Below are 25,081 nucleotides of genomic sequence, written 5' to 3' on the forward strand. Positions count from 1 at the left end.
AAAAATACCAGCAAATAAACAGAGTATTAAACTACTTGTCAGATCAGTCACCCACAATAATGGCAGTTTCAAGTACTGTGGTCTTTCTTGATTTTTCCACGAAAAGAAACGTTAGCCCGTAAAGTACTCTCCGAGACTCGAGATTCCCAATCTCAAACTCCAAGTCTAAGCTTGCGTTCTTGCGAAGAATGTGAAGAATATAAAAGGGAACGGTGAGGAGGGCAGGAAGGAGAGGTAGAATTTCTGGCACCCAGATCTCATCTGAGAAGGAAATGTTGGTAGGATCATCAAGGGCTGTCTTTCTAGGCCCAGGCTTGTCTGGGCTATTTTAAGTGCTTATAATAAATTTTAATCAATAAATAAATATATACATGAATTGGTTAAGAGCATTAAATTGCCCTTACCACATGCCCATTTATTTTGAAATTAATTATAGCTTGAATTTGATCTTTCTAAAAAAAGTCTAAATTTGACAAATATATGAAATATCAACATAGAGAATTAAATTACCAAGTTATCAATAATTTAGGAGTTATAGATGGGTTCTAACATTATCTTATTTTTTTAATTGTTTTTTCTTATAAAATAGGAGGATATATACCAAATAATGAAAATAAAATATATTAGAAAAGGATTGACACATCTAAATTATTTATTAAATAATTACCAGGTATAATCGGCATGCCTCCGGCTAGATTTTTCAGATTCAAATTAATTCTGCGTTTAACTTGATGATGGAACACAGTTACATTTTACTAAACAATGGCATCACCGTTAGTTGCATTTAGAAAGTAAGTCTTCAACTGAGCAAACCCTGTAGCCAACCTGAACTCTCCTCTCCGTCCAACCACGGCAAGCTCACGCTTGGTATTTGATATGGGATTTCTTGAAAACACACTGATGGAGCTCCCATTAAATTCGCCGGCGGTAAATCCAAAATGAAAATATGTCACCAGCGATGGTATATGTTGACTCGATGATACATACGGCCCTTTGAGCATTCCCAGTGACCTCGGAGGTCCGTTAGAGAATCATCAAGGGCAAATATACTGTCAAACGAAGCCTCTGACTTGTCATCAAGGATCATCAAGGGCTGTCTTTCTAGGCCCAAGCTTGTCTGGGCTATTCTTAATGGCCCTTTAATTTTTTTTATTTCTTTTTATTTTTAGGATAAAACTCTTATTAAATACAGTTATTAAAATGATATCTATGGAATTATTTGATTATGAAATATATTTTCTATGTGTTTTGAAAAATATAACCGAGGCAAAAAACATGTCATTTGTGCTAATATTTTTTGAAAATAATTATCATTGGCAACGAGTTTTTTTATCAAATAGAACCATTTGATATTAAAATCGATTATTTTAGAGATTGAAATTAGCGATAACATTGGTTTTTTCTCTTTATCTGTTGAATTGCAAGAACTTTTTATAAGAACTTTTAAACCAAGATTTAATTGGGATGTTCTTTTCAGATATCATGTCCGTGTTTGATTCCTTCATTCTTAGAATATTTGTTTATACAGTGCAAAATGTTTTTTTTAAAAAAATATTTTTCAATTAAAAATATATTAATGATATACACACTCTTAATATCTATTTTTTTAAAAAATTTCAACATGCTTTATTCAAAAAACAGGTTAAAATAATGATTGTGCAATTTGATATTTGCCACAACTTGAGCTTTATTGCAAGGAAATGGTCTTAAATCTCCCACATTATCTTCCACGTGGGGAATTTTCATTGATCATAATACATCAGGATGAATGCGAAGATTTCCTCTTTGCCTCTTGCATGTTCTAAGTATTTCTTCATGTTCAGATGTTTTCCGACACATGTTTCAAGAGCTTCCTTTTGATTCTTCACTAACGGGGCCTCAAATGCGACGTGTGAGGTGTCTGAAAAACTCTGTCTTGCATGAAACACGTGTGGAAATGCAGTTCAAGGTAAAACCACCCTCGAATTACGCTACTCTAACACAGGCAATTTGGTGTTTAGTGCTTAAGATGAACACACATGCATATGCATGCATGCAACAATGCATGCATGCAACAATGCTTGTAACGGCAGTCAAGAGAAAGCCACGACGAAGGTAGAAAAAGGACAACTTTTCATGTAATTTTTGTCTACTCAGATTAATGGAGACTTGACTTGGGAAAGGATATTGTTTTATCACTAACTTTTTTTTTTTTCTTTTTCTGGTGGTTAATCTAGTCAGATTTTGACTATCAAACCATGTGAATTGAGTTTTGTTTGGTTTAATTTTAATTCCAATCTAAATTGGGTTTTAATTAGATCTCAAGTTTTAAAGGTTTTTCATACTGTAATAATATTTATTTTTTAAAGTATTTTTTACTTCAAAATATATTAAAATAATATATTTTTTATTATTAAAAAATTTATTTTTAATATCAATATATAAAAAAATCAAAATTTAATAGATAATATTAAAAATAAAATATTAAACACGTTCTTCAAAACCTACATCACTGGTCAGTTTGTCAATCCACACATTATCATGGATGCTCAATTTAAATAAACTAAAAAGATATCTTTTTAATAAAAGAATCTGGTTCAAAACAAAATTCGGTCCAAACTGATCCTGAATCAATGGGTTACTGAGTTGACCCATTAGCAAAGTCGGGTTATATAACTATGTTCCGAACCCAAACAAGAGTCCTAAACCCTTCCTTTCCACGCGCACAGTCCCTCTTTAAGTGTCTCGGTCTTCGAATCAAAGCATCAAACTTAAAAATTCTCTCTCAAACTTGAAGGAGAGCTTAAACATTCATCAATGGACTGGAAGAGCACAGAACAAGCATCGATGGAGCGTCACGCACCGAATCACTCCTCCTCCACCTCCTCATCAATTCCTGCAACTGAAAACACTGTTTGGGCCGACGCGTCACCTCTCCTTGAAACCGTTTGTAAAGGTCTCCGATTTAGCTTCTATTTTTTTAAACTTCTTAAAACTCTTTATTTATTTATTTATTTATTTTTGAGTTCCTGAAATTCGTAAGTGTGAACTAGTTATTTCCTTTTATTATCATTATCATTATTTTTTTTCTTCAATTTGCGCTGTAATTTTTTTTTTATCAAGCATTAGATTTAGATTACTGCTCTTATAATGATTAAAATTTGAATTTGCTTTCATGCTTAATTAATTAACACAAAATGTACAATGCTAATCTTTTTTTTCTTTTAAATGATTGATATTAATTATGTTTTTAATGTAATGTCCTGTAACAGAATTACGCGACGGTGAGCTAATTCATGGCGAGAATTTCAACCTATATGCTGCAATGTCTGCTCTAGAGGTTTTTTTTTACATTTTCATTTTAATATGATATTATTTATTTGATTAGTGATTTATTTTTGTGGTTTAATTTTTGTATCAATTGATTTTGTTAGATTATGGACCCGAAGATGGATTCTGGAATCATCAACAAGTATGCTTCAGTTGATGAAGCGATCGAAGATGGTTTGGCTCCTGTACCTATTAGCCATGACAAAACTGTTGATGTTCAGTGCATCATTGACATCATCGACCAACTCTTAGCGTGTGAGGTATCATAGTGTTGTGGTTTACTTTCCTTACTGATGCATCAAGTTAGAGGGATCAAGAGAGTCTTGTCACTGTTGAATGTGGAAGTTCCGTTTGTTTTCTCCGGCATGTATACTTAATATAATTGCAATGTGTTCCCTTTTCTCTGTGGATTTAGTTTATCAGCATTTCTCTATATCCATTTCTCATTAAGAAAAGCAAAATCTTTGATAAAAATAAACTGCTTTATAAACACACGCTCGTCCATGCGCACTGAAATTTGCATGCATTGATGATTACATATGCCTAATGTGCAAATATGAGTAAATATGGGTGTTGTTTCTTCTCTTTCCCTGTTCTTGCCTACTCTTGTTTCTTTATAAATACATCATAAGTGGCCCTGGAATTTGGTCCTAAATGGAATGCTTTTCGTTAATAAAATAATGTTATTAAACAATTGTCTTTCATGGCAGGCAACATGGCACAAGGGTCACTCGTTGGCACAGACTGTTTTTTCATGTGCCTACCTTCTGAGACCAGAGAGGACATTATCACATGCCTTATTGGATTCTTATTGCAAAGTCATCCGTGCAACGTGCAAGGCAGTGACTTCAATTGTCTCAGATGCACGCACACATGAAGTAAAGTATTTTAACAGCTCCTTTAACTCAGTTTATTTTTGTATAATTAATCAATGATTCCTTTGTTTCTTCTTTATTGTACATTATTGCTATCTTAATATTAAACTTTGTGTTCATTGAAATGAAAAAAGACGTCGCATGCTTGGATTTTTATTTATTTATTTATTATTATTGTTTCTTGCTCTTATTTTTATAAAAGCATGATTTACAAATTGGTTCTTTGGTAGGAAGAGGATCTGTTTACAATGGCTTATGGTCTTCCTCTGAACGTGGAAGGAGATGAAAAGTGCTTGTCGTTGTTAAATGCTGTCGAAGAGAATATTTCTCGCCAGCTGCGAGCTTGCAAAGCTCCGCCCTCCAAAAGAAAACCGTTAGAGGGTATTATTCTAATAACACATTCACTTTGAACGGAGGCAGTTAGGATAGAGGGGGCATGACCTTTGAATTATTTTGAGATTAGATTTTGAAAATCTTGATCTCATTTACTTGTCTAATCACTTTATATGTAAACTTGGGACTTTCACACCAATTGCGCCACAGTGGGTTTTTTTTATTGTTACTTTATGGGACTCCATATCCTCATTAGCAGTCTACTGTTTCTTGTATTTACTGGTAAATGATTATTTTTCCCTGCAGAATTAGTGTTTTTAAGAGATGAATTGCAAACTCCAACTTGTTCAGTTTAGTAAGATTTAGAAGTGTATGCTTTCTAATCTCTGATGCTAATTGATTTTCATTTTAAGTTCACTGGTTACATGAAAAAAAAAGGTTGTGTTTCATTACCATTCATGTTTCCATCACTACCTTTTAGTGCTTGGCATGAAATATCAAAGTATCTCTTTTAATTAATGTGGTGATTTTGTTGATGCAGATATAGAGCCTCTACAAAATAATTTTGATCTGGAAGAAGGCTACTGCAAAGCATTGTTATGCCGCTTACGCTTTCGTAAGGTCTTATCCTGTGTTTGCTCTAAAATAAGTGTCATGGTGGATATGGATCCTGTCTATGCATAATTTTCTTTTCTTTCAGAATCTTTGCGCATTGCATGAATGTTCATTGGATTGGATTTATTTCTTTTCTAATTGAGATACACAAATTCAGTTAAAAGTCTTGTTTGGCTTGTGGTTAGATAGAAGATTCTGGAGATGCTGAATATCAGAATTTATCAAGGTGTCAAGGATTTAAAACACTTACTTTGATTTCTGGTTAAAAAATTTCAAGCTGTTAAAAACAAATGATGAAGTTGTCATTTTGACTGTCACTTTTGGAAGAGTTCAATATTTTCTGCAGTATTAGGGTTTTCTTTTCCTTACTTCAATATTGGGGAATTAGTGATATGATTTATAATTGGATATTCGCATCCTTTCTGCTCACCAATTATCTACTTTTTCTTATTTCTCCTGGCTATTATGCAAATAACTCAAATTCTGGTTCCTGATATCTTTGTTTTCCAAGCATGCCTCTTCTTTATATCTTCTCTATCCTTTGCTCACTTTCAGAAAATATTGTTTCCCATGAGTCAACTTCATCTTTTTTTACATGGTCCTTTGCACAACACTTATTTTTTGTGGTCATCATATTTTTACCATTTTTTCCTCTGCTTTCAGCACTTTTGCCATGTTTTAACCTGCATGAGGCGACCTCAAGGAAGAGGTCTAGAGTTGGCAAGAAAACATATAGCTTCCTGCATTTCAGAGCTAGGAAGCATTCTTAACTCAGCAGAATTCCTAATGTCTAATGCCTATGGAACTTGCGAAGATGGTACAGAAGATAGAACAACTGCTTCTGGCCGTCAAGCTATTGGGTTTGATGCTAATTTAAACAGCAGAATTTCAGCCCCAACTCCACCACGTTCAATTAAAATTCTTAGCTGGAAAAAGGTTAGAACTTTATGGTTAGGATTGTTTTGTTTCTCCATTTTTTATTTGTTGATATTCTTTGTCTTTCTGTTCTTCCAGGCCATCGAGTATTTTGAAAAACTTCTTCATCATCTAGATATCATATGCTCATACCTGTTGGACCCTTCTTTGGATGTTCTTTTGCGCTTTGTGGCTCAATTTCAAAAAGCACAACCTGATTTGGTTGCAAGAGTGCATCTCCAGGTTATTTGGACTTCATCCACAATATCTTTGAGATGATTAGATGGATGTTACTGGGTTGCTTCCTTGTTTTTGAATTCCTTAACCTTTTTTATTGACACGGGTTCTCATCATATTCTAGATAATTATGCACTTCACTTTTTTTCAGAGTATTAACAGCCCTGATTATTTTTATTTTAGCTGAAAGAAAAAAAAAGAGAAAAAGAAGAGGAATATATATGTGTTGCCATTTTGTTGCTTAATGTAGATGTGTTACCATTTTGTATTTCTGGAGTCTGTTAGGGAATGCAGTATTGTTTGTTCCTTGAGTTATGCTTAGTGTTTGGCATTCTAATCTTTGGTACTACTTCATCTTCCCATTCTATTTTATCTTGTCAGTTCACCTTGTTCCCCACTTTGTACGAGATTCTTTTGGTAATTCCTTCATTGTATTCTGACCGTGAAACTTGACAACTTGTTACAGCTTCTGTTGGTTCAAGATGGAAAACTCTATGGGCGGTATCCTATCTTAGCTGTGATTATTAGAGCTGCACGGTTGCCTGAGGTCATTATGCGCCATGATATTCAGAAGAATGAATATGTTGTGCAGTTGGGACAGGTGAAGACAATTGTTATCTGTTATTATATTCCTTCAATCACATAAGTGGCCACCTTATGATGTTCTTCACCAGTTAAAGAAACATTGTTCATTACTATATCTCCATTCCCCATTATATATTTTTGAAATTGCCTTTTCATTGTAAAAATGACCCTTGAAAATGGCATGTTATTAATCATAATAGCTAAGAGGTAAATTTGAAAAGTCATCCACTATCATGTATCCTATTTAGGATGTGGGCAAAATAAATTGAAATGTCATGAAAAGTGATGGCAGTCAATGCCATAGTATCATCTAATATTTTTGCATTATCACATGTTATGCAGATGGTGATCAACATGCTCAAGGTTCTTTGCACAAATGCTGCATGGCAGAGGCGTAAACTTGGAAAGATTTTACAAGATTGGCGGGCTATCTATGTACAGGTTTGTGATCTTCCTTTCTGTATTGTTTTCTTGGGCTATTTGTTTCTGTCCCTTAAGCAAAGCTACTTTCAAATACATTGTTTATTTTAACCACAATGCATTCTAGTATATTTATTGAATAGATAATAATTGAGTTTGACTTGCCCTGAACCTAACTATTATTGTGGAAATGAGTAATGATGCTTAACCTAATCAAAATTGTACAAACTATCATACAATTGGCCTGTCTACATAAATTATGAAAGTGTGGCATGTCTCTTGTGTTAGTATTTTCTGTTTAGAATTTTGTTTACTTATTTTTCATTTTGGGCTAGTTGATGTTTATGGTTAGTTGGTTACAATGCTTTAAGTGCTTGTTTTGCTATTGTAGTGTTGTCTGGTCTTCTCCAGCCTCTAACCTTCAGTCAAAACCACCTTATTTTGTTGAAGTATCTGGCTATTTAAAATTGACGAGTGTCTTGCAGTTTGTTGATTTTTATTAATTCTTCAAAACCAAATATTGATCATATGGTTCAAGTATCTGCTTTCAGAGTTATTTTGGCAGAGATCAGGTGGTGTTTATTCTTATGCTCTACATCTGTTGGTTAACAGCTAGAGCTTGCATTCAGAAAGGAGTTTGGAGAAGGCTCGAGCATTTCAAATGGCGAGGTATGCTGCTCTCGAGTATTTGACTCATTGTTGTACCCAAAAAAGGGTTAGCGTATAAAAGGAAATCAGCTTCTTATCATATAAATAATTCCAATATATACATACAAACATAGTCATTTAAATTGTCAGTTGACTATGTAACCAAGTGTATTGCCTCAAGGGATATGTTCAATGTTTGTGTGCTCACCATTTGGGTCCTCTAAAATACTTGTTAGAAAATGGAATTGCCTGAGATGCTTTACTGTTGTCTCTCTCTCTCTCTCTCAAAGATAAAAACAGAAGGGCCAAAATCATCTTCTGCCATTGCGAATAGAACATTAAGTTTTATAGAATGGATAATTAACGCAACCATTGTGAGAAAACTAATATGTATAAATTTGTATTGGAGATTCTGAATATATTACGAGGAAGATGCAACTGTAATTGGACACTGTCCGAAGGTAGTGCAGAAATTTTCTTATTGTTTAACCATGGTTATTATAACTTGATTAAATGAACGAAGTTGTCATCTACAATAATTTTCATTACAAGGTTTTGCATGGATATTGCCTGTTGAGAGGAAGGAGCTTTGTTCTGGGACCTCATTTGTCCAAACTTGATGATACTTGCATGATTAATTCTTTTTCCATTTGATTCAAATGAGAGCAAAAGAGAATTTAGATTTTAGTTTTTTCCGTTGTTGGACTAGATATAAATGGGTATCACAAATCTTTTATCTCCACATTCTACCAGTTCTGTTATGTATTTTAGTTTCTGTTCACCATTGTCATAAACTGGGATGCTTATTTTATAGAAGAGTTAAAATATATTTGGTTTTGCAGAATGCATCAGCAGGAATATTAAAACACATCCTCATTTGGGTGGAGGAGCAAACTTATTGGATTGCCCATCGATTTCTCGTTCTTGGTTTCGAATTAGAGCTCTATTCTCCCAGCGAATATTGCATGGTGTATTGGTATTTATATGTTGTCTTGATCAGGCTTGCAGAGAAAACACATCTGAAGATGACAGTGAGTGATGGCAGTGGTAGGCGTACATCTACTTCTCACTTGTTTTGTTTTCAAGGATAGAGGTTAGGATTTGGGAGCAAAGGAGTTTGTGAATCATGTTGAATTGGAGGCGTAAAATTGCACTAAACAACTCTGCTAGATTGCCAGCTAGAGGTTTCAGTCTAGGAATTTTTGCACTTAACAAGGAAAAAACAAAATAACAATTGACTAGATGAGCCTGCAAATGAACTGTTGCTTAACAGGAATTTGACATATGGGTTATTCGCAGTCTCATCTAGCATTTTCAGACCATTGATTGAACAAAAATGGCCTACTGGGCCAATTTAAGTGTGGGCAGACTATTAGTGCCAGGATAATAAAATATTTCTTATATTCCACATGCAATTGTTTCTGCTCTGGTAAATCTCCCTAGCATACAGCACCAGCTTGTTTTATTCACGTTCATCTGTCAATCAGCTAAACAGAAGGGAAAGAAAAGAAAGGATTCTCCGAAAGATCTGGCAAGAGAAGCTCGGATCCCACCAGCAATCTCGTTTCTTCAATGCCAAATATGTCTTGCTGAGGGGCTCGCACTGGTACATGTGCCTTATTCTTAATGCTTGCTCTGTCTCATATTGTTTGTCCATCGCACAAAAAGCTAGAATTCCATAAAGAATTAATAAATTGCAAAATATATAACTTCATTCAATTCACGGACAATTAAAAAATCTCTTAGTACAACCTGAAGTCAATTCTTTCGAATAATTAGAGATAGTAATTCTTTTTGATTACAACGAACAGGGGGGGGTATAGTTCATGAGTTTATGCATCCATTCTCGAGAACTACCAGACTTGGTGTTACTGTATAGAATTGGTCATCTTTTCCATTTCATACGCCCTTGCTTCTAGGTAGTTTGAACCCTAGTTAATCTGAGATCACATGCTTCCATTTCTTCATATAAAATGTTTTCACTTCACACCATTTTCATCTCAAAGGATCTGAAGTACCTGTTCTATCTGTCTAGCTACTCGCTGCTCTGAGGAATGAACTGATGGTCTTACAATCTCCCAGCCCGTTTAATTCTGAACATGAGGTAAAGTGTATATTTTATGTATATGGTAGTTACTCTCATATATATAAGCAATAAGGCAATGTTTGGTAGAACATGATAGAATGCAAAATAATAGAAAGAGGAAGTGATGGTTATTCTTCCCACAAATAATGTTAAGCATAAACTGCGTTGCCAATATAAATGATGCCATCTAGATCTTTGCACTATTTTTTATTCGGTCATTTGGAGGAGCAAAAAATAATTAGCTTAGCCATCACAGAAAAGTGTATCATTTTTTGCACAGAAGCTACCATAAGATGGCTTAGTTATATGTGATTTCTTCTCTCACCAAATTTATTTATTTTTTCCAGAGGTTTATACAGCATTTTGAACCTCTACAAAAAGCTTGCATCCCTGATCTCATTTCATACCCCTCGTTCAAGGAATCCACTTCCCATGCTCGCTTCTCCGTAAGCAGTCTATGATTGTTCTAGTTATTGCCTGCATAATCCTTTCTTATACAAACCTGAACGGATTTCTCTTTCTATCTATAGAGTTTGGTTATGTATAATTACTTCAAGGATGCACAGAAGATTGCAAAGGAGGTCAAGAGTAGTTTTCTTAATGACCCAGACAGATTAGCTGAACTTTGCATATTGGAGCAGGTTGCAGAGCACAATAGTGTTGCCCTAAATGTGATTTCCCGAGTCGGAGCTCTTGACCCGTCGTCCCTCAAGGTTTCTTTCGAGTTCATCCACCACCCATGTTTTGCCACTGTTGCTGTCAAGAGATCTTGAAGGTTTGTTTTTAGGACACCATCAATTTTGAAACACTGGGCAATTTAGTGAGGTGGTATAGCAATTGTAACATTCGTCCCTATCAATTTTCTCCATTATTTTTTTAGCATATCTCCAAAGAGGAAGCAAGTAGCATCGTTGACTGTTCTCTGACCTTATTTGTATTGGCAAACAGATCGCTATTGCACCATGGGAGGCCCCCCAAGCTTACAACACTGGGCTGAGCTTTTTCAGCCGAAAAGACAACCAAACCCCTTTTAGTAAAATAAAATCTAGTAATAGCCTTGTAAGCCAATCATCGCCCTCTACGAGTTCGAATCTTAAAATTAGCGCTCAGAAAGATTTATTAAATTATTTTGAATGTAGCAGGCCGAAGTAGAGAGTGTGCTTTTAAGATCATTCGAGGGACCCGAGATTTTCTAGAATGCTTCGATCTTCGCACCAAACAGAGAGCCCTGCCAAAATCAAATCTTGGACGTCCGAAAAGTGATCAAACGGCTACAATTTTTTTCAGCGTAATTTAAGGTGTACCAGAAAGTGGAGACCACTATCAACGTCACTTTCAAATAAATTCTTTACTTGGATAGATTTTTTTATTAGAATCTTTACTTCGATAGGTAAAACGAATTTGTTTTTATTCTATGGTTTTTGATCCGGGCTTAACATCAAATTATTAGAAAAAAATAATTGATGAATATATTAATTTAATAAATGGATGGCTTTAAGAATCTCAGTCTCCATGAATCTGCTTAAATAATTTAAAAATTATCTAAAATGCGGATTGTAAGAGAAATTTGAATTTCTTTGGAAATATATATATAATTCATTATCAAATTTATTTAAATAAAAAATAATTTAAATTAACTTGTAAGAAAATGTATCAAATAAAATCTTATCTTAGAAAAAACCCAAATTATTATAAGAATATTATCAATTTTTGTTCTTTAAAACAAGAAGGCCAACTAGGATGGACCACCGAGCATGAAAGTGGGTGCAGACACCAAAAGTGAAAGCAGAAATTAACAGGACAAAAGCTGTCCTGTCATGTCCCTGTCAATGATTCAAATCATGGGTAGATCTGTTCTGTGTGTAAACTCTTTATGTTTTTTTACCCCTTTTTTTCCCTCTAACTATCATTTCTATTTTTCAAAAAAAAACTAATTCAATACTCTTAAAATTTTAAAATATAATTTATATTATTTTTTAATATACCTCTACAAATATAAATAAAAGCCTTTTAAACTTAAAATTTATAAAAATTTATATTATTTTATACTTGATTTTTATCAAATAAATAAAAATAATAAAATTTAAATTCATAACCACTTAATTATTAATTTTTTAATATCATATTAAAAAATTATTTTAATTTAAAAATTTAAATTTTTAAATAAAATTTATATTATTTACTTAAAAGCTCACCGTCCTTGTGCAACAAGGGTGGCAGCCACATTTAGAATCACTGCAGCAATGGTGGCTGCTCATACAGCTGTGTTCCTAGTGGCACCAACTGCGACGGTGATTTTCTAACAGCTTTACCTACCACTTCGTCCAAGCTGTATTACCTATTTCTTTGTGTTTTATATGTTAGACATGACATATATAATATGATTTCATACACACTTTAGATAGCATAATACAAGTTGTTATGAGATATTTGATGTGCTTTTGAATATAATAAATTTTTTTAATTAGAATATATCTCCTATGAATGAAAATAATTATTTTTCAATTTATTTATCACTCATTTATTTTTAATTTGGTAGAGTAGAACTTCATCAAGTTTAGTAAAATGAATTTTCCACGCAAGGGCTTCAGTGTTTTAATGTGCGATGACTTTTATTTTTTTGGTCCCATTTAAAAATGCATTTTACTTAAAATAAATATCAAATAAATACTTTTTAATAATTTTGATGTATTAATATTAAAAATAAAAATAAAAAATAAAAAATTATCTTATCAAGTGAAAAAACTTTTGAAAAGCACACAATACCGAAATACCAAACACACATTTAACTTAATTTAGGGTTTAAATTTTAAATCAAAGCAAAAAAACATAAGAAATTAATCCCAAAACAATCTGTGAAGCAAGCTTAGATTCCAAATTCAAATAGAATTGAAAACATAAAAAAATAGCAAACTAAAAAATGAGATTTAATTAAGAGAAAACAAAACTGATTTTGGTTCTCTCTCATGCATCATGATTCTTATAATTGAGATGGTAGTGTCATGAAGATGTTAGGGGAAATTCAAATAGGATGCCTTTAACATTTAGCTGGCCAACACTATGATAATCATAAATCTCTCCTGTTTTTTACCCAACTTTCCCTTTCACTTCTTGCTGTTCTTGTTCTTGGACAAGAAATTCTCACCATGGAGTAATCCTAAAGCTACATGCTAAGATACAAGCATCAATAATTCAATGTTATAGGTTTGAATTCTCGCACATACAACATTGTTTTAACTTGTGGTGGAGTACATTAATGGCTTGCATTTTAAGAAATAATCAACTTCTATTACCTCTCTTGTCTTTCTCTTCTTATATATATATATATATATATATATATATATATAGATTGCTAGGAAGTTGTTTTTTTTTTCTTATTTAATTAAGGACCCATGTGTTGGCTTAGGCTAGCATCACTATTGCTAGATTTAAAAGCTCAATTTTTTGTTATTTTCCTGTACCAGAGTCAACATGATTATGAACTTATTATTTGTTTTTATATTTTCAAAGTGTTTTGTTAAAAATAAATTTAATTTTTTTATTTTAAATTAATTTTTTTATTTTTGAACGAAAAATACTTGAACAATTAATTTATCATGTTTGGGTTCATTTGTTGCTACTAATTAGTAGCTATGATGATTTAATTCAAACTACATATTTAATTGAGATAATTTAAATGAATGATTTTTTTTAATAGCTAACATAATAGATCATGAATAAGACTTGTATATTATCAAACATAATTCAAAATCTAATCTATTTTTACTATATATATATATATATATATATATATAGTAGGAACCTAATCCGTGGATTCTATCGAGCTTTTTTTTTTGAAAAAACAAAAGCACAATAAATATTTGATTTTTTCTTATATTATAAAATATAAAGAGAGGAATATTAAAATTCAACGTATTTCTAAAATCTTTACCCCCACAAAATTAACATTAATTTTAGCAGTAAATCCACTCATTCAATGCATAAATTAATCAGCTAGAATCTAGCAAAGCCCAGATAATTAATGCCACTTAATCCATCTCTTAATATTATACAATATTTTTTTATATTAAAAAATCTCAACGTTGTAATCGCTTTTTTTGTTCTTCATAAAACAATTTATCATTCACAAAATCCTCACTTAGTAATTAATAAATGCATTATATCTTCAAGAAAATAATAAATTCTTAAAAATAGACAGAAAAAGGCAGGATTTTTACCACCTGATTTGCACAGGCGGAGGCTATTTTTAGCGAGGGGACAGGCAGTGCCACGGTGGTAGTCCATCTTCTTACAAAGCCGTATTCCTGACAGAGAGAGATTAATACAGAAACTAAACTACCCTACGAACAGATGGAGACAGTATTATTTATAATTGTATAAAAATAGCATATAATAATAATATTAAAAATAAAAATAATATTCAAGACGCCGACGACCCAACAAAACTCAAGGAACTCGTATGGACATACACCATCACAGCTAAAAACTTTCATAGTTCTCTGTCAAACGGGGATAGGAAGACTTTTCTTCCTCATCTTTGTCACTTCTTCTTCTTTGCCCCGTCATCTCTCTCTCTCTGATATTCAGGTTCAGGTAGGGGATTGTTACGAGCTCTTTTGTTCTTGTAATCCCTTTGGGTTGTTTTGAATTTTGATGATGTTATAGTATGTATTCTTGAATTTTGCAAACTTTTCTTTTCTTTGATTTTTTCCTGGTTTGGTTAGATCTTTGGGTGATGATGAGTGAAATGGTGTCTTCTTTTTTTCTTTAGCTAAGCATGGATGTTGTTGGTGTTAGTAGATATTGTTTTTACTGTTTTCTTGTACATTTGGCTTTGGTTTCTTGATTTATTTTTGGTTCTTGTCATTGAATTTGGTGAATTTCATAGCTTTTTAGTTTTCATGATGATTTCTTGTTCTTTCTTTCTTTCTCTTTTGTGTTTTTGATTATGCGGGGTTTTGATGATGGTGGTGGTGATTTAGATTTTTTTTTTTTGATAATTAGTTAATGTTGCTGATATTATGTTGTCACCGTTGGAAGCTTTATCTTTTATCTATCTGGATCTAACTAAATTCATGTAATTGTAAGCTTATGAAAGTCAATTGAGGGTCTGAAATTATGATCAGATTCATTTATGTAAATTAATGCTTATTGAATTAGAGAGTTAGTGTGAAGAGAGTTGACTCGATGGGTTTGTCTGTAGAATTCTGTAATTGAGAGGGAGAGAGAATGTCAGGAGGTGGAACCCAGAACAGTTTGAGGAGAGCACTCGGTGCCCTCAAGGATACTACCACTGTTTCATTGGCCAAAGTCAATAGTGATTACAAGGTATTTTACTAGTTTAAAACAATGTTGAAGTTGTTGTTGTTGTGGTTGTTTGAAGTTGGGTTTTGTGTTAAAGCATTGATCATTTTGGTTGGATGGTTTGGTTTTTCAGGAATTGGATATTGCTATAGTTAAGGCCACAAATCACTATGAACGACCTGCAAAGGAAAGACACATTAGAGGTAGATCCAAGGCTCTCCTTCTCTTCTATTTGATAGATGTGGAGCTTATGTGCTCTCTATTTGTTTCTCTATGCAGCTATTTTTGCTGCCGTTTCAGCTACTAGACCTCGCGCTGATGTTGCATACTGCATCCATGCTCTTGCACGGCGTTTATCAAGGACACATAACTGGGCGGTATGTGCATCAGCATCACTTGAAATCTTATGTGACTAGATAGCTCTGAATACAGAGGCATGAAGTGATGTTACTATTCTGTCAATCTAAATATGCAAATCTTCATGCCCTGGTTGGAAACAAAATTTTTGTTTTGGCTTTCAGGAGCCCTCAAATCTATATTAGCTTCCTCTTTTTTTCAAGGCACTCAAATTTTTGCCGGAGAATTCTGTTTGCACTGGAATTCAATTAGGTGACAGTAGTGCATGAAATGCTGCTTAGCAACACTAACCCTCTGGGATGTATAACCTTATTGAGGACATGACTAAAGACACTTGATGTATCATGTAGCTTTATAGTTCATATCTTAGAAAATCCGATGAACATATGAACTTCAACCTGATGGAATAATAGACATCTCTGTGGTCTTTGTTGGTCAGTGCATTTATGTTTATGAAACAGTTTATATTGCAGCACCATGTTTTTGTAGTCTTCTGCTTTACCATTTTCAAAATGAAGGAAGCATCAAAAAATAATTTGTCACTTCGAACAAATGAGTGAAAGTTTCTTCATAAGCAAGTTAAACTTATGGACAGGATTGATTGAAATTTCCCGTACCTGCCTTTACAGCCATTTAGATCTGAAACAGAAAAATATAAATGAAGTTTACGCTAGTGAAAGTTAAGCACGTCATGTCAAAGTGGCTGTAGTTCATTTTCCTATATCTATGAATCCCGTGTTTCATTTCATGGAAAGCAGTTATCATGATTCATGGATAACTCATCCATGGTACTTTCCGAAGTCGATGCTTTGAGTGATTTGATGTCCATATTATTGATGCATGCATATGTGTATTTCTTATCTGTCCATTTTTTTCTCCTGCAATTTGTTTGACTTGCTGCTAGTTTTTAGGTTGCATTGAAAACTTTAATCGTTATTCATCGGGCTTTGAGAGAAGTGGACCAGACGTTCCACGAGGAGATCATTAATTATGGAAGAAGCCGAAGCCATATGCTTAACATGGCCCATTTCAAAGATGATTCAAGTCCAAATGGTATCTTTTTTCTTCTTGGTGAAGTGATTATTCTGGTTAAAACTTTGTTTATGATGATTATTGTTATGTGTTGAACAGCATGGGATTATTCTGCCTGGGTTCGCACCTATGCCTTATTTTTGGAGGAGAGGTTGGAATGCTTTCGCGTGTTGAAGTATGATGTTGAGATGGATAGACCTGTGAGAACTTATCTTTTTACCGTGACCCATCTTGGCTCTCAATTTATTCAGGATTTTTTAATTGAAATCCTTGTTACAGTTCATTATTTCAACCCTTTCACCACTCTAAATACTATTATGTGGACTTTACCACATCTAAGCAATCACATATATAAATTTGATTTTTTCTTTTATTTAGGTATAATTTTTTTTTGGTTTTTCAAAACCTAAGCATTGACATTTGTGCTAGATGTTCTCAAGAAAAATTCATTGATAAATCTTTTATACAGCGGACCAAAGATCTGGACACAGTTGAAATACTGGAGCAACTGCCAGCTTTGCAACAGCTTCTTTTCCGCATTCTTGGTTGTCAGGTAAGTGATCTTCTCAACTCAATGCACAGATATAATGGTTTCTCGATTTAGGATACAGTTATTCATGAGTGCATGTTTTTTTTTAACATGGGCAAACAATTTTGTACCTTTTTGTGCAGCCACAAGGGGCAGCAGCCAATAACTTTGTCATTCAGTTGGCACTCCAATTGGTGAGTGGACTTTGTAAATCATGCATATTCTTTGTATAGCTGATTTGGTATGCAGGGGGTATTTACACGTTCCAGATTATGCTTTTTGTCATCCACAATAATAGGTGGCTTCCGAGAGCATTAGAGTTTATCAAGCTATAAATGATGCTACTGCCAATTTGGTTGACAAGGTAAGTGACCATATTTTTTGTCCAATCATTTTTTGTTCTTCACATCAGAAGCTAGGCTATTTAGAAAATTAGGTACTCACAATACCATTTACGGATGGCAGTTCTTTGAGATGCAGCGCTCTGATGCTGCAAAGGCTCTGGAAATTTATAGAAGGGCTTGTCAGCAGGTAATATCATCTGAATGCTGTGCAAATGACAGTTTAACAATCTCTTAGGGTAGCTGTTATATATGTATTCCATAGGTGTACTCTTAACTTTCAGCGTATTTCAGGCAGAGAGACTTTCAGAATTTTACGAGATATGTAAAAGCATGTATATTGGGCGTGGAGAAAAGTTTATAAAGATCGAGCAGGTCTGCATTCTTGTCTGTGGTGTCTTTTGGGAACATATGTTTTTCCAGAATTTTCTCTGTTATCTATGTTGATTAATTCTTTTTTCTTTTTGATAATGAAGCCTCCTTTATCATTCCTACAAACCATGGAAGAGTATGTGCGAGATGCTCCAAGGGTGACAACAGCTCTGAAGGATCAGGTACAGAAATGCTCTCTGCGTAATGGATTTGTGTTGGAGGGAAGAACATAGCAGTGAAAGGGCACCATATATCATTTATGTCGAGAATTAGCTTATTGCTGTGGGAAAGAAATTGCTATCAATTGGTTAACTGACAATGGAGTGAATTTCCCTAAAGGATTATCTACCGCTTTTGCCTGTGCACCATGGGTACACTATTATAATTTGCCATGCATGCGATGTTACTGAAGAATCCCACATGCCAAGGCATGCTATAAAACTCTATCAAATCTATATTCACATGAATCAGGCGTAAAAAAATAATGCATATGTTTCTGAAGTGAATGTGTTAGATTTTTAATGTTTCCACTCTCTGTAATGGTTTGTAAATTTCTTATTTTTCCCTTCTAATTAGCAATATCTAATACTTGTACATCTTTCATTAGTGTTTTATGCTATGTTTTTGCCTTGATCTTGCAATAATTATTATTGACAATGTAATCTTCAACTTTGCAGTTCGTTGATAATAAAATTGCTGCCCCTAAGGAAATCTTAGCCATAGAGTACAAGAAGGAACCAGAAGTAAAGGAGGAACAGCCACCATCACCACCTCCACCTGAACCAGTAAAGGTGGAAGAGCCTGTTGCTCAACCACCTGATTTGTTGGTAAGTTCATAACCTTTGTTTCATTTAATTTGGGTGTAGCGTTTCTTGCTGAGGATTCTGAACATTTTTTTGGTTCCCTTATGAGCTGCCTTTTCCTTCCTTTTTGTCTAGGGGTTGGATGATCCTGTTCCAGTTGCTTCAGAGCTAGATGAGAAGAATGCCCTGGCTCTTGCAATTGTTCCAGTTGGTAAGTTTTTTATGATGGTCGAATCTTATGTTCTGTTGGATTATGGCTCATAAGTTTTCAGAACTCATTTTAAAAGCTAAATCAACATGTATAGCTTCTGTTCTGAGACACATTGAAATTTGACATTATGGAAGGCAAACCCTCTAATCGAATCCTCAAACCATTAAAACTTAGAATGAAGACCATGGTGGTAGAAATTATTGGATCAAGTCTCTTTGCAGTAGTTTGCTTGCAATAGTGAATCAGAGTAAGTTTTACTGTTTTCTATTATTGCAGCTGAACAACAAAGTTCTCCTGTCCCAACACATGCAAATGGAACTACAGGCTGGGAGCTGGCGCTTGTCACGGCTCCTAGTTCAAATGAAAGTACCGCTGCTGCTAGCAAACTGGTAACAATTCTACCATTTGTTTCCTGTATGCAGTTGATGTCTCACTAAAATAATACCAATTTGTCAACTTCCATAAACTGGATTGTTCATATGTGCAAGATATGTGGTAGTTTTCTGGTTTTATGCTGATTTTTATTACTTGTGTTGATACTGAAGGCTGGAGGGCTCGATAAACTTACATTAGACAGCCTCTATGATGATGCAATTAGAAGGAGCAATCAGCCTGTGAGCTACAATCCTTGGGAGCCAGTCCCAGTGGCTAATCCCATGATGCAAACAGCCGTACATGATCCTTTCTTTGCATCCAACACAGTTGCTGCACCACATTCAGTGCAAATGTCCCAAATGGCCAGCCAACAGCAAGCTTTCATGTTGCAGCAGCAGCAGCAGCAGCAGCAGCAGATGATGATGATGATGATGATGGGCCAGCAACAACAGCAACCTTCAAATCATTTTGGAAACACTTATGGAAGCAGTGTCCACCCCTATGGCTCAGGTATGCCACCTGTTCAAGCATACAATCCATATTCGGGCTGAATTTAGACGCTTTACACAGAACATTCTTTTTATGGAAACACGCAAAAGAATAAAACAAAGGAGATCAGTACGTTTTTGTTTTTTAGATTTGGAATGCTTGAAGACTCGATAGTTGTGTACCATATGTTGTGCCTGTGTAGTAGTCAGTCAGAATGAGATTCTTCTTTAATAACTTGTGAGACAAAGGGCTGTTGAGTAGTGATTATTTGCGATGAAGGTTAGTAATAATGTTTTCCAGACTACTACAGCCTTTTCAACCTGCTTCGTTGCCGTTGATGCTTAAGCAGGTATTTCATACCTTGTTATAGATGATAGGAATGATATGTAATCTCTGTGATTATTACCACATTTATGTAAAAAGAAAAGAAAAAACGAAGTTTGATTTGTCGTGGATTTCATTGGCTCTTGTAATAATACTCGACTGTTCTCAGTCATCTCTTATTTGTCCCGCAGTTTCTTCTCAGCAATTTTGAACTTGTCAAGCAGTAGAACTACGGAGTCTATCTTGCTGTGTTGACAAATCCAAAGCTTTCCTTAGTCTCTATGTATGTATTATTACATCAATGAAGGAACTTATCCATATTTGTCAGGTGAGGTACCAGGTGAGAAGGAGATTCAAAGTCCTTACATGTAAAAACTAAGGTTGGTTTAAGTACTTCAATGGTCATAGATAATGTCTGAAATTATTGTGTCATGGTTGGTTGATAGAAGACGGAACTTTGCTGGCAAGAGTCGGTCCATGAGTACCTCGTCCCTCTGGCTCTGTGAGCAAGGTGGCTCAATTTATGTTTGAAAATGAAATGAAAATGGCAGTGATGTTGGCATGGTATGGTGGCAATAAAGACTGAAATGGCACATCCCTACATGGGCCTCAAAAACCAGCCTGTTCTTTTTGTTTGCCTGGTAGAATAATTGCTGCCCGTGAATACAAGAAAAAAGCTGAAAATTAAATTTATCAATTCATGTGTGGTGGTGGATTCTTCTTGAGAGCCGACAATCTCTTAATCCAAGATCTTGTCCACTAAGATTTTATATCGAACTGTGTTGAGAGTTGATCTGATTAAAATTAGTTAACTCAATGAGTTAATCTAGTAAAATTGAAGTGAGATTTAATTTTTATTTTAAACAATATTATTTTAGATTAATCCCAATTAATCTAGACTAATTCATGAACCAAACCAGTTTTTATAGCCATCGTTATTAGTTTTCTCCTAATGTGTTTCTTATCGCCTAAATTTATCTCTGCAATTTTTTTTTAAAAAACTTCTACATCTTATGCACACTTCAAGATGAAATTGCTTTCGATATCCAATTATTTTAGTATCACAATATATATTATTTAAACATCAAAACAAATATTTCCAATTTCCATAAGAAATTTAAGATTCATTTACGTTATAATATGTTGCTTCTCTACCTTTAAAATTAAATTTTTTTACTTTCTAGATCTTAAATCAACCATCCATGCTTCAAATTATTCATTAAAAATGACAATAATCTTTCTTCTAATCATAGTTAGTACATGACTCGGTGTAAGGTATAGTCATAGATCTTATGAATTAATTTGGATTAATTTATATCAATAATTTTTTTATAAGAAAATAGATTAAAATGATATGTTATGAGTGTTTTTTTTTTTAAAATGAATTAATTTTTTTTATTAAATAACAAGTTAATCCACCGTCCAAACAATTCTAAATTGACTTTTTACCACACGATTTCAAAGGGTCAAAACATAATTAATGAAAAGAGACATTATAGATTGAAAAATGAGTCAGTTAAGTACAATTTAATTAAGATTAGTGATTAATTAAATCCACAACTCTTAACTCCAGGTAAAAATCTTGTAATCATTACCCAATCAAAACTAATCACGAAATCAGATAGCAAAAGCAAAACTACTAGAAAGAACCACCAACTCATCAAGACAGCTTCACCCTTCAACTCAAATGCTCTGTCTCTAACAACATTAAAAAAAAAAACAAAAACAAAAAGATCATGTCTTGGCTTTTCAATTCGCTGCAATCCAACGATCCGGATTCACCACCACCGCACCCTCCTTCTCCGTCAGTTCAAGACGACCTGCTGGTCATCGGTGATTCTATCGGCCGTCAATTACGTGGCGTTGCTAACTTCCTTGCTCCGCCTCCACCTCCACCGCCGTCCAATACCCAAGCAGCCAAACCACAACCGTTCGATTCTTCTTCTCAATCATCACAAGCTCTCCTTGGGATTCGCAACGATCTTGCCGAAATTGGTGACAGTTTAAAATCTGGTCTCTCTAAACTCACTTCCAATTTCTTGCAATTTAAAGATATTAACAGTAAGAACAGTGATGGTGTCGAGGTGGCGGGGATTAATGAGGAAGTGATTGGATTTGTTAAGGAGATTTCTTTGAGACCTGAATGCTGGATTGATTTTCCTTTACCACTCCAAAACGGTAATTTATTTCCTTGTTTTTTTTATATAAAAAAAAACAGTAGTGAATATTTGTTATTATTTTTTAATTACGAAGTAAAAAAAAAAATTGTATATGAAAGGAAAACAAATTGATGTATTTATTATAGATTTTAATATTTTATAGGAATCTTGCCCTTTTGAATTGGCGTAAAATTTGATGTATTTATTATAGATTTTATACGAATTGCAGGATTTTCAATTGCGAAAATCATTTATTATATGTGAATGATATTTTAATTTTGGATGAAGATGAATTAGGAATTTTTGTATCTTGCAGATTTTAGAATGACTGATGCTCAAAGAGAACATGTGTTGAATGTTGAACATTTTGTTCCTAGTTTGGCACAACTTAGAAATAATCTTCAGAGTGAAATGGGGAATGGCCGATTTTGGATGGTTTATTTTATATTGTTGATTCCGAGATTGAATGAACATGATTTCGAGGTTCTATCGACTCCCCAGGTAAGATTTCTGTGTTGATATGATTTATGTTTTGTTCATTTTATGTATAAGTTTGTTTTTCCTGTGGCATTAAGTCCTTGAAACAATAAAAAAAAGAGTAGTTTTCAGGTCAATTTAGTTGCAATAGTAGTGAAATTGTAATGGGGGGTTTTGTTATTATTGTTGTTCTAGCCGAAGGGTACTTCGTGATACTAGTTTTGCTGCTTTATGGTTTTTCTCAACTGAGCATAGTCTGAGTGCATGTTAAAGCTTCCGGTGAGCATAGTTAGATATTGTATTAGTAGATAACACATTGTGCACCATTTTGAAGTGCAATTATTTCTAGCCACAATGCTGGTGAAACCAGAATTGGTGTCTGTTACTTCTGTACTTGTTGAGCAGAGGTTGAAGGGGTAGTATACACTGCTATTTTTTGTTGCATTATTAATCTCATCCCTCAAATTTACTGGCAGTGTGATATGTCTCAGGGAAGGGGAGGCATTGGTTGATCTTCTAGTGGTAGGCATCTAGCAAGCTTAAGCAGATAATATACCAGTTAGTAAAACATTTTGCATAGCTGCAATTTACATGCCATTACTTTGGAGGTTAATTGGTTTCTGATATTTCGTGTGTAAAAAATTGATCTCCTTGCTGTTGAAAAGTTTTGAGAAGGTGACTCACTTCTGTCATCTGATGGGATCATAATCTGTTATAACTTGCTGTGAGCTGTCTTTTCTTACTTGGATTTTCTTTTATGTTCTTGTAAAGTTGCAATTGAAATTATAGCATTCAATCTACTCATCTAGATGCTTGAGGAATTATTATCCTCTTCAATCTTGACACTGAGAACCGGAACTGAAAGATGTGAGGATGATGGCACTTGCATGCTTTTTAATTCTCATCTTAGAAGAGGGGTGGGAAAGGGATGGTTATTTTTTAACAATTCTGCAAATATGCAGAATGAAACGTAGCTGTGAGTAATTGGTAATCATGCTCTCTTATACATCAAAACTCACCCCTGGGAATACAAAAGTGTAAGGTCTTCAAATTTTAGTAATATATGTACACTTAATTTTTCCCTTATCAAAAACCAACCATTGCTGCACTTTCCGATGAAATTGATGTAATATAATTTGACACTAGAGCAAAGTGTTTCATCTGAATTTGGTTTTGAAGTTCTGAGGTTTCAGACATCTGAGATATTGGGAAAATGATCTTGTTAATCCTAAGTGAGCTATTGTGCGGTGGTAGTTATATGTATCAAGTGATAAGGACTGTTGATTCAGTTTTTATTGATTTTTCAAAGGAAATTTTGGAGACTGAATCTTCAAATATCTCTTAATTGGGAATTAACGGCCTATTGCTTGGTTTTTTCATGTGATAACATGTCCTGCATGAAACTTGAGACTCATTTCTTACCTTTTTGTCACTTGATAAACTAAAACTTTATTATCCCAATAATGATCACAGTTTAGAGCAGGATGCAACAGACCTTTGTTTGCAGTGACATTTGTATTTCATTCTTCTTACATGTAATCTCACATCAACTGTTGGCTTGTTGCAGATAGTTGAAACAAGAAATTTACTTTTGCAGAAGCTGCAAAACAAGAGGAATGTTAAGGTGGAAAGCTCCAAGAATTCCAAGAGTGGTACACAAGGAGAGATTACAACATCTCAAGAAGAGATTACTGAGATTGCAGATGCTACTGAAGGCTTAAAAATTAATGAAGAGAATTCTAGACAGTTTTCAAAAGAGAAAATTGACAATAGCACTTCAATTGATAACCAGAAAAAGCTTGAAGATGAACAGGATGTGTCATTCAGTGATCTAGAGGATGATGATAGTGATTTTTCAATAAGATTATCAGCTTCTAGGAAGGCACGGAGCATTAGGGCTCCTTCACCCAGTGGATCCAGTGATTGGATCCAACTGAATGAAGGTTCTGACACTCAGGGTGGTCCACCTAAGGCAAGACAGTCATTTTCTCGTGATAAAGATTCGGATGCTGAGTCTAGTGACTGGCATAAAGTTGATGAATATGATTAGCCTGTTTGATAGCTGATTTATTGTAAAGTTTCTACATTTTTCCTCTTACCTGTGGTTTCTGCACTTGCAGAATTCCACCTGTTACATAAGTTTCGTCATTTTTTCTTCCTCCCTCTGGTGTCTATACTTATGGAGTCCAACCTGTTACATAATGGTCTTTGTTCTTAATTGATATTCAAGTTATTATAAGTACGTCTTATTCAAATGTATTATCATGCTATTCTATATGCCTGAG

General features: G+C 34.1%; 3 protein-coding genes across 9 annotated transcripts; all 3 read left to right on the forward strand.

Moving 5' to 3' along the window:
- Positions 1-2,675: 2,675 nt before the first annotated feature.
- On the forward strand, positions 2,676-11,524 carry LOC133673757 (uncharacterized). 6 transcript variants are annotated; one of them, XR_009835053.1, is made up of 18 exons: positions 2,677-2,935; positions 3,252-3,319; positions 3,414-3,569; positions 4,020-4,187; positions 4,415-4,565; positions 5,059-5,138; positions 5,796-6,068; positions 6,147-6,290; positions 6,751-6,885; positions 7,212-7,310; positions 7,902-7,958; positions 8,780-8,984; positions 9,425-9,543; positions 9,973-10,041; positions 10,371-10,469; positions 10,554-10,798; positions 10,972-11,082; positions 11,163-11,524. XR_009835053.1 is itself a non-coding variant. In XM_062094647.1 (17 exons), the coding sequence occupies exons 1-16, from the start codon at positions 2,797-2,799 to the stop codon at positions 10,794-10,796; spliced, it is 2,205 nt and encodes a 734-aa protein (XP_061950631.1). In that variant the 5' UTR covers positions 2,677-2,796; the 3' UTR covers positions 10,797-10,798; positions 10,972-11,091. The 6 variants fall into 6 exon arrangements, 3 of the variants coding, with proteins under 3 accessions (XP_061950631.1, XP_061950630.1, XP_061950632.1); XR_009835052.1 differs by having other exon boundaries at positions 11,166-11,524; XM_062094647.1 differs by lacking the exon at positions 11,163-11,524 and having other exon boundaries at positions 10,972-11,091.
- A 2,826-nt stretch (positions 11,525-14,350) lies between these two features.
- LOC133674487 (putative clathrin assembly protein At5g35200) lies at positions 14,351-20,727 on the forward strand. Of its 2 annotated transcripts, XM_062095610.1 has the most exons (17): positions 14,351-14,616; positions 15,227-15,351; positions 15,461-15,530; positions 15,607-15,704; positions 16,596-16,737; positions 16,816-16,916; positions 17,186-17,269; positions 17,389-17,439; positions 17,544-17,609; positions 17,711-17,776; positions 17,881-17,961; positions 18,063-18,140; positions 18,636-18,785; positions 18,897-18,972; positions 19,249-19,361; positions 19,518-19,857; positions 20,352-20,727. In XM_062095610.1, the coding sequence occupies exons 2-17, from the start codon at positions 15,253-15,255 to the stop codon at positions 20,369-20,371; spliced, it is 1,635 nt and encodes a 544-aa protein (XP_061951594.1). In that variant the 5' UTR covers positions 14,351-14,616; positions 15,227-15,252; the 3' UTR covers positions 20,372-20,727. The 2 variants fall into 2 exon arrangements, with proteins under 2 accessions (XP_061951594.1, XP_061951593.1); XM_062095609.1 differs by lacking the exon at positions 20,352-20,727 and having other exon boundaries at positions 14,354-14,616; positions 19,518-20,332.
- Positions 20,728-21,777: 1,050 nt separating this feature from the next.
- LOC133674756 (uncharacterized) lies at positions 21,778-25,035 on the forward strand. The gene is made up of 3 exons (XM_062095979.1): positions 21,778-22,338; positions 22,636-22,820; positions 24,364-25,035. The coding sequence occupies exons 1-3, from the start codon at positions 21,897-21,899 to the stop codon at positions 24,844-24,846; spliced, it is 1,110 nt and encodes a 369-aa protein (XP_061951963.1). The 5' UTR covers positions 21,778-21,896; the 3' UTR covers positions 24,847-25,035.
- The last annotated feature ends 46 nt before the right edge of the window (positions 25,036-25,081 follow it).

The sequence above is a fragment of the Populus nigra genome, chromosome 15 (assembly GCF_951802175.1).
Source record: "Populus nigra chromosome 15, ddPopNigr1.1, whole genome shotgun sequence".
In the NCBI taxonomy this organism is placed as follows: Eukaryota; Viridiplantae; Streptophyta; class Magnoliopsida; order Malpighiales; family Salicaceae; genus Populus; species Populus nigra.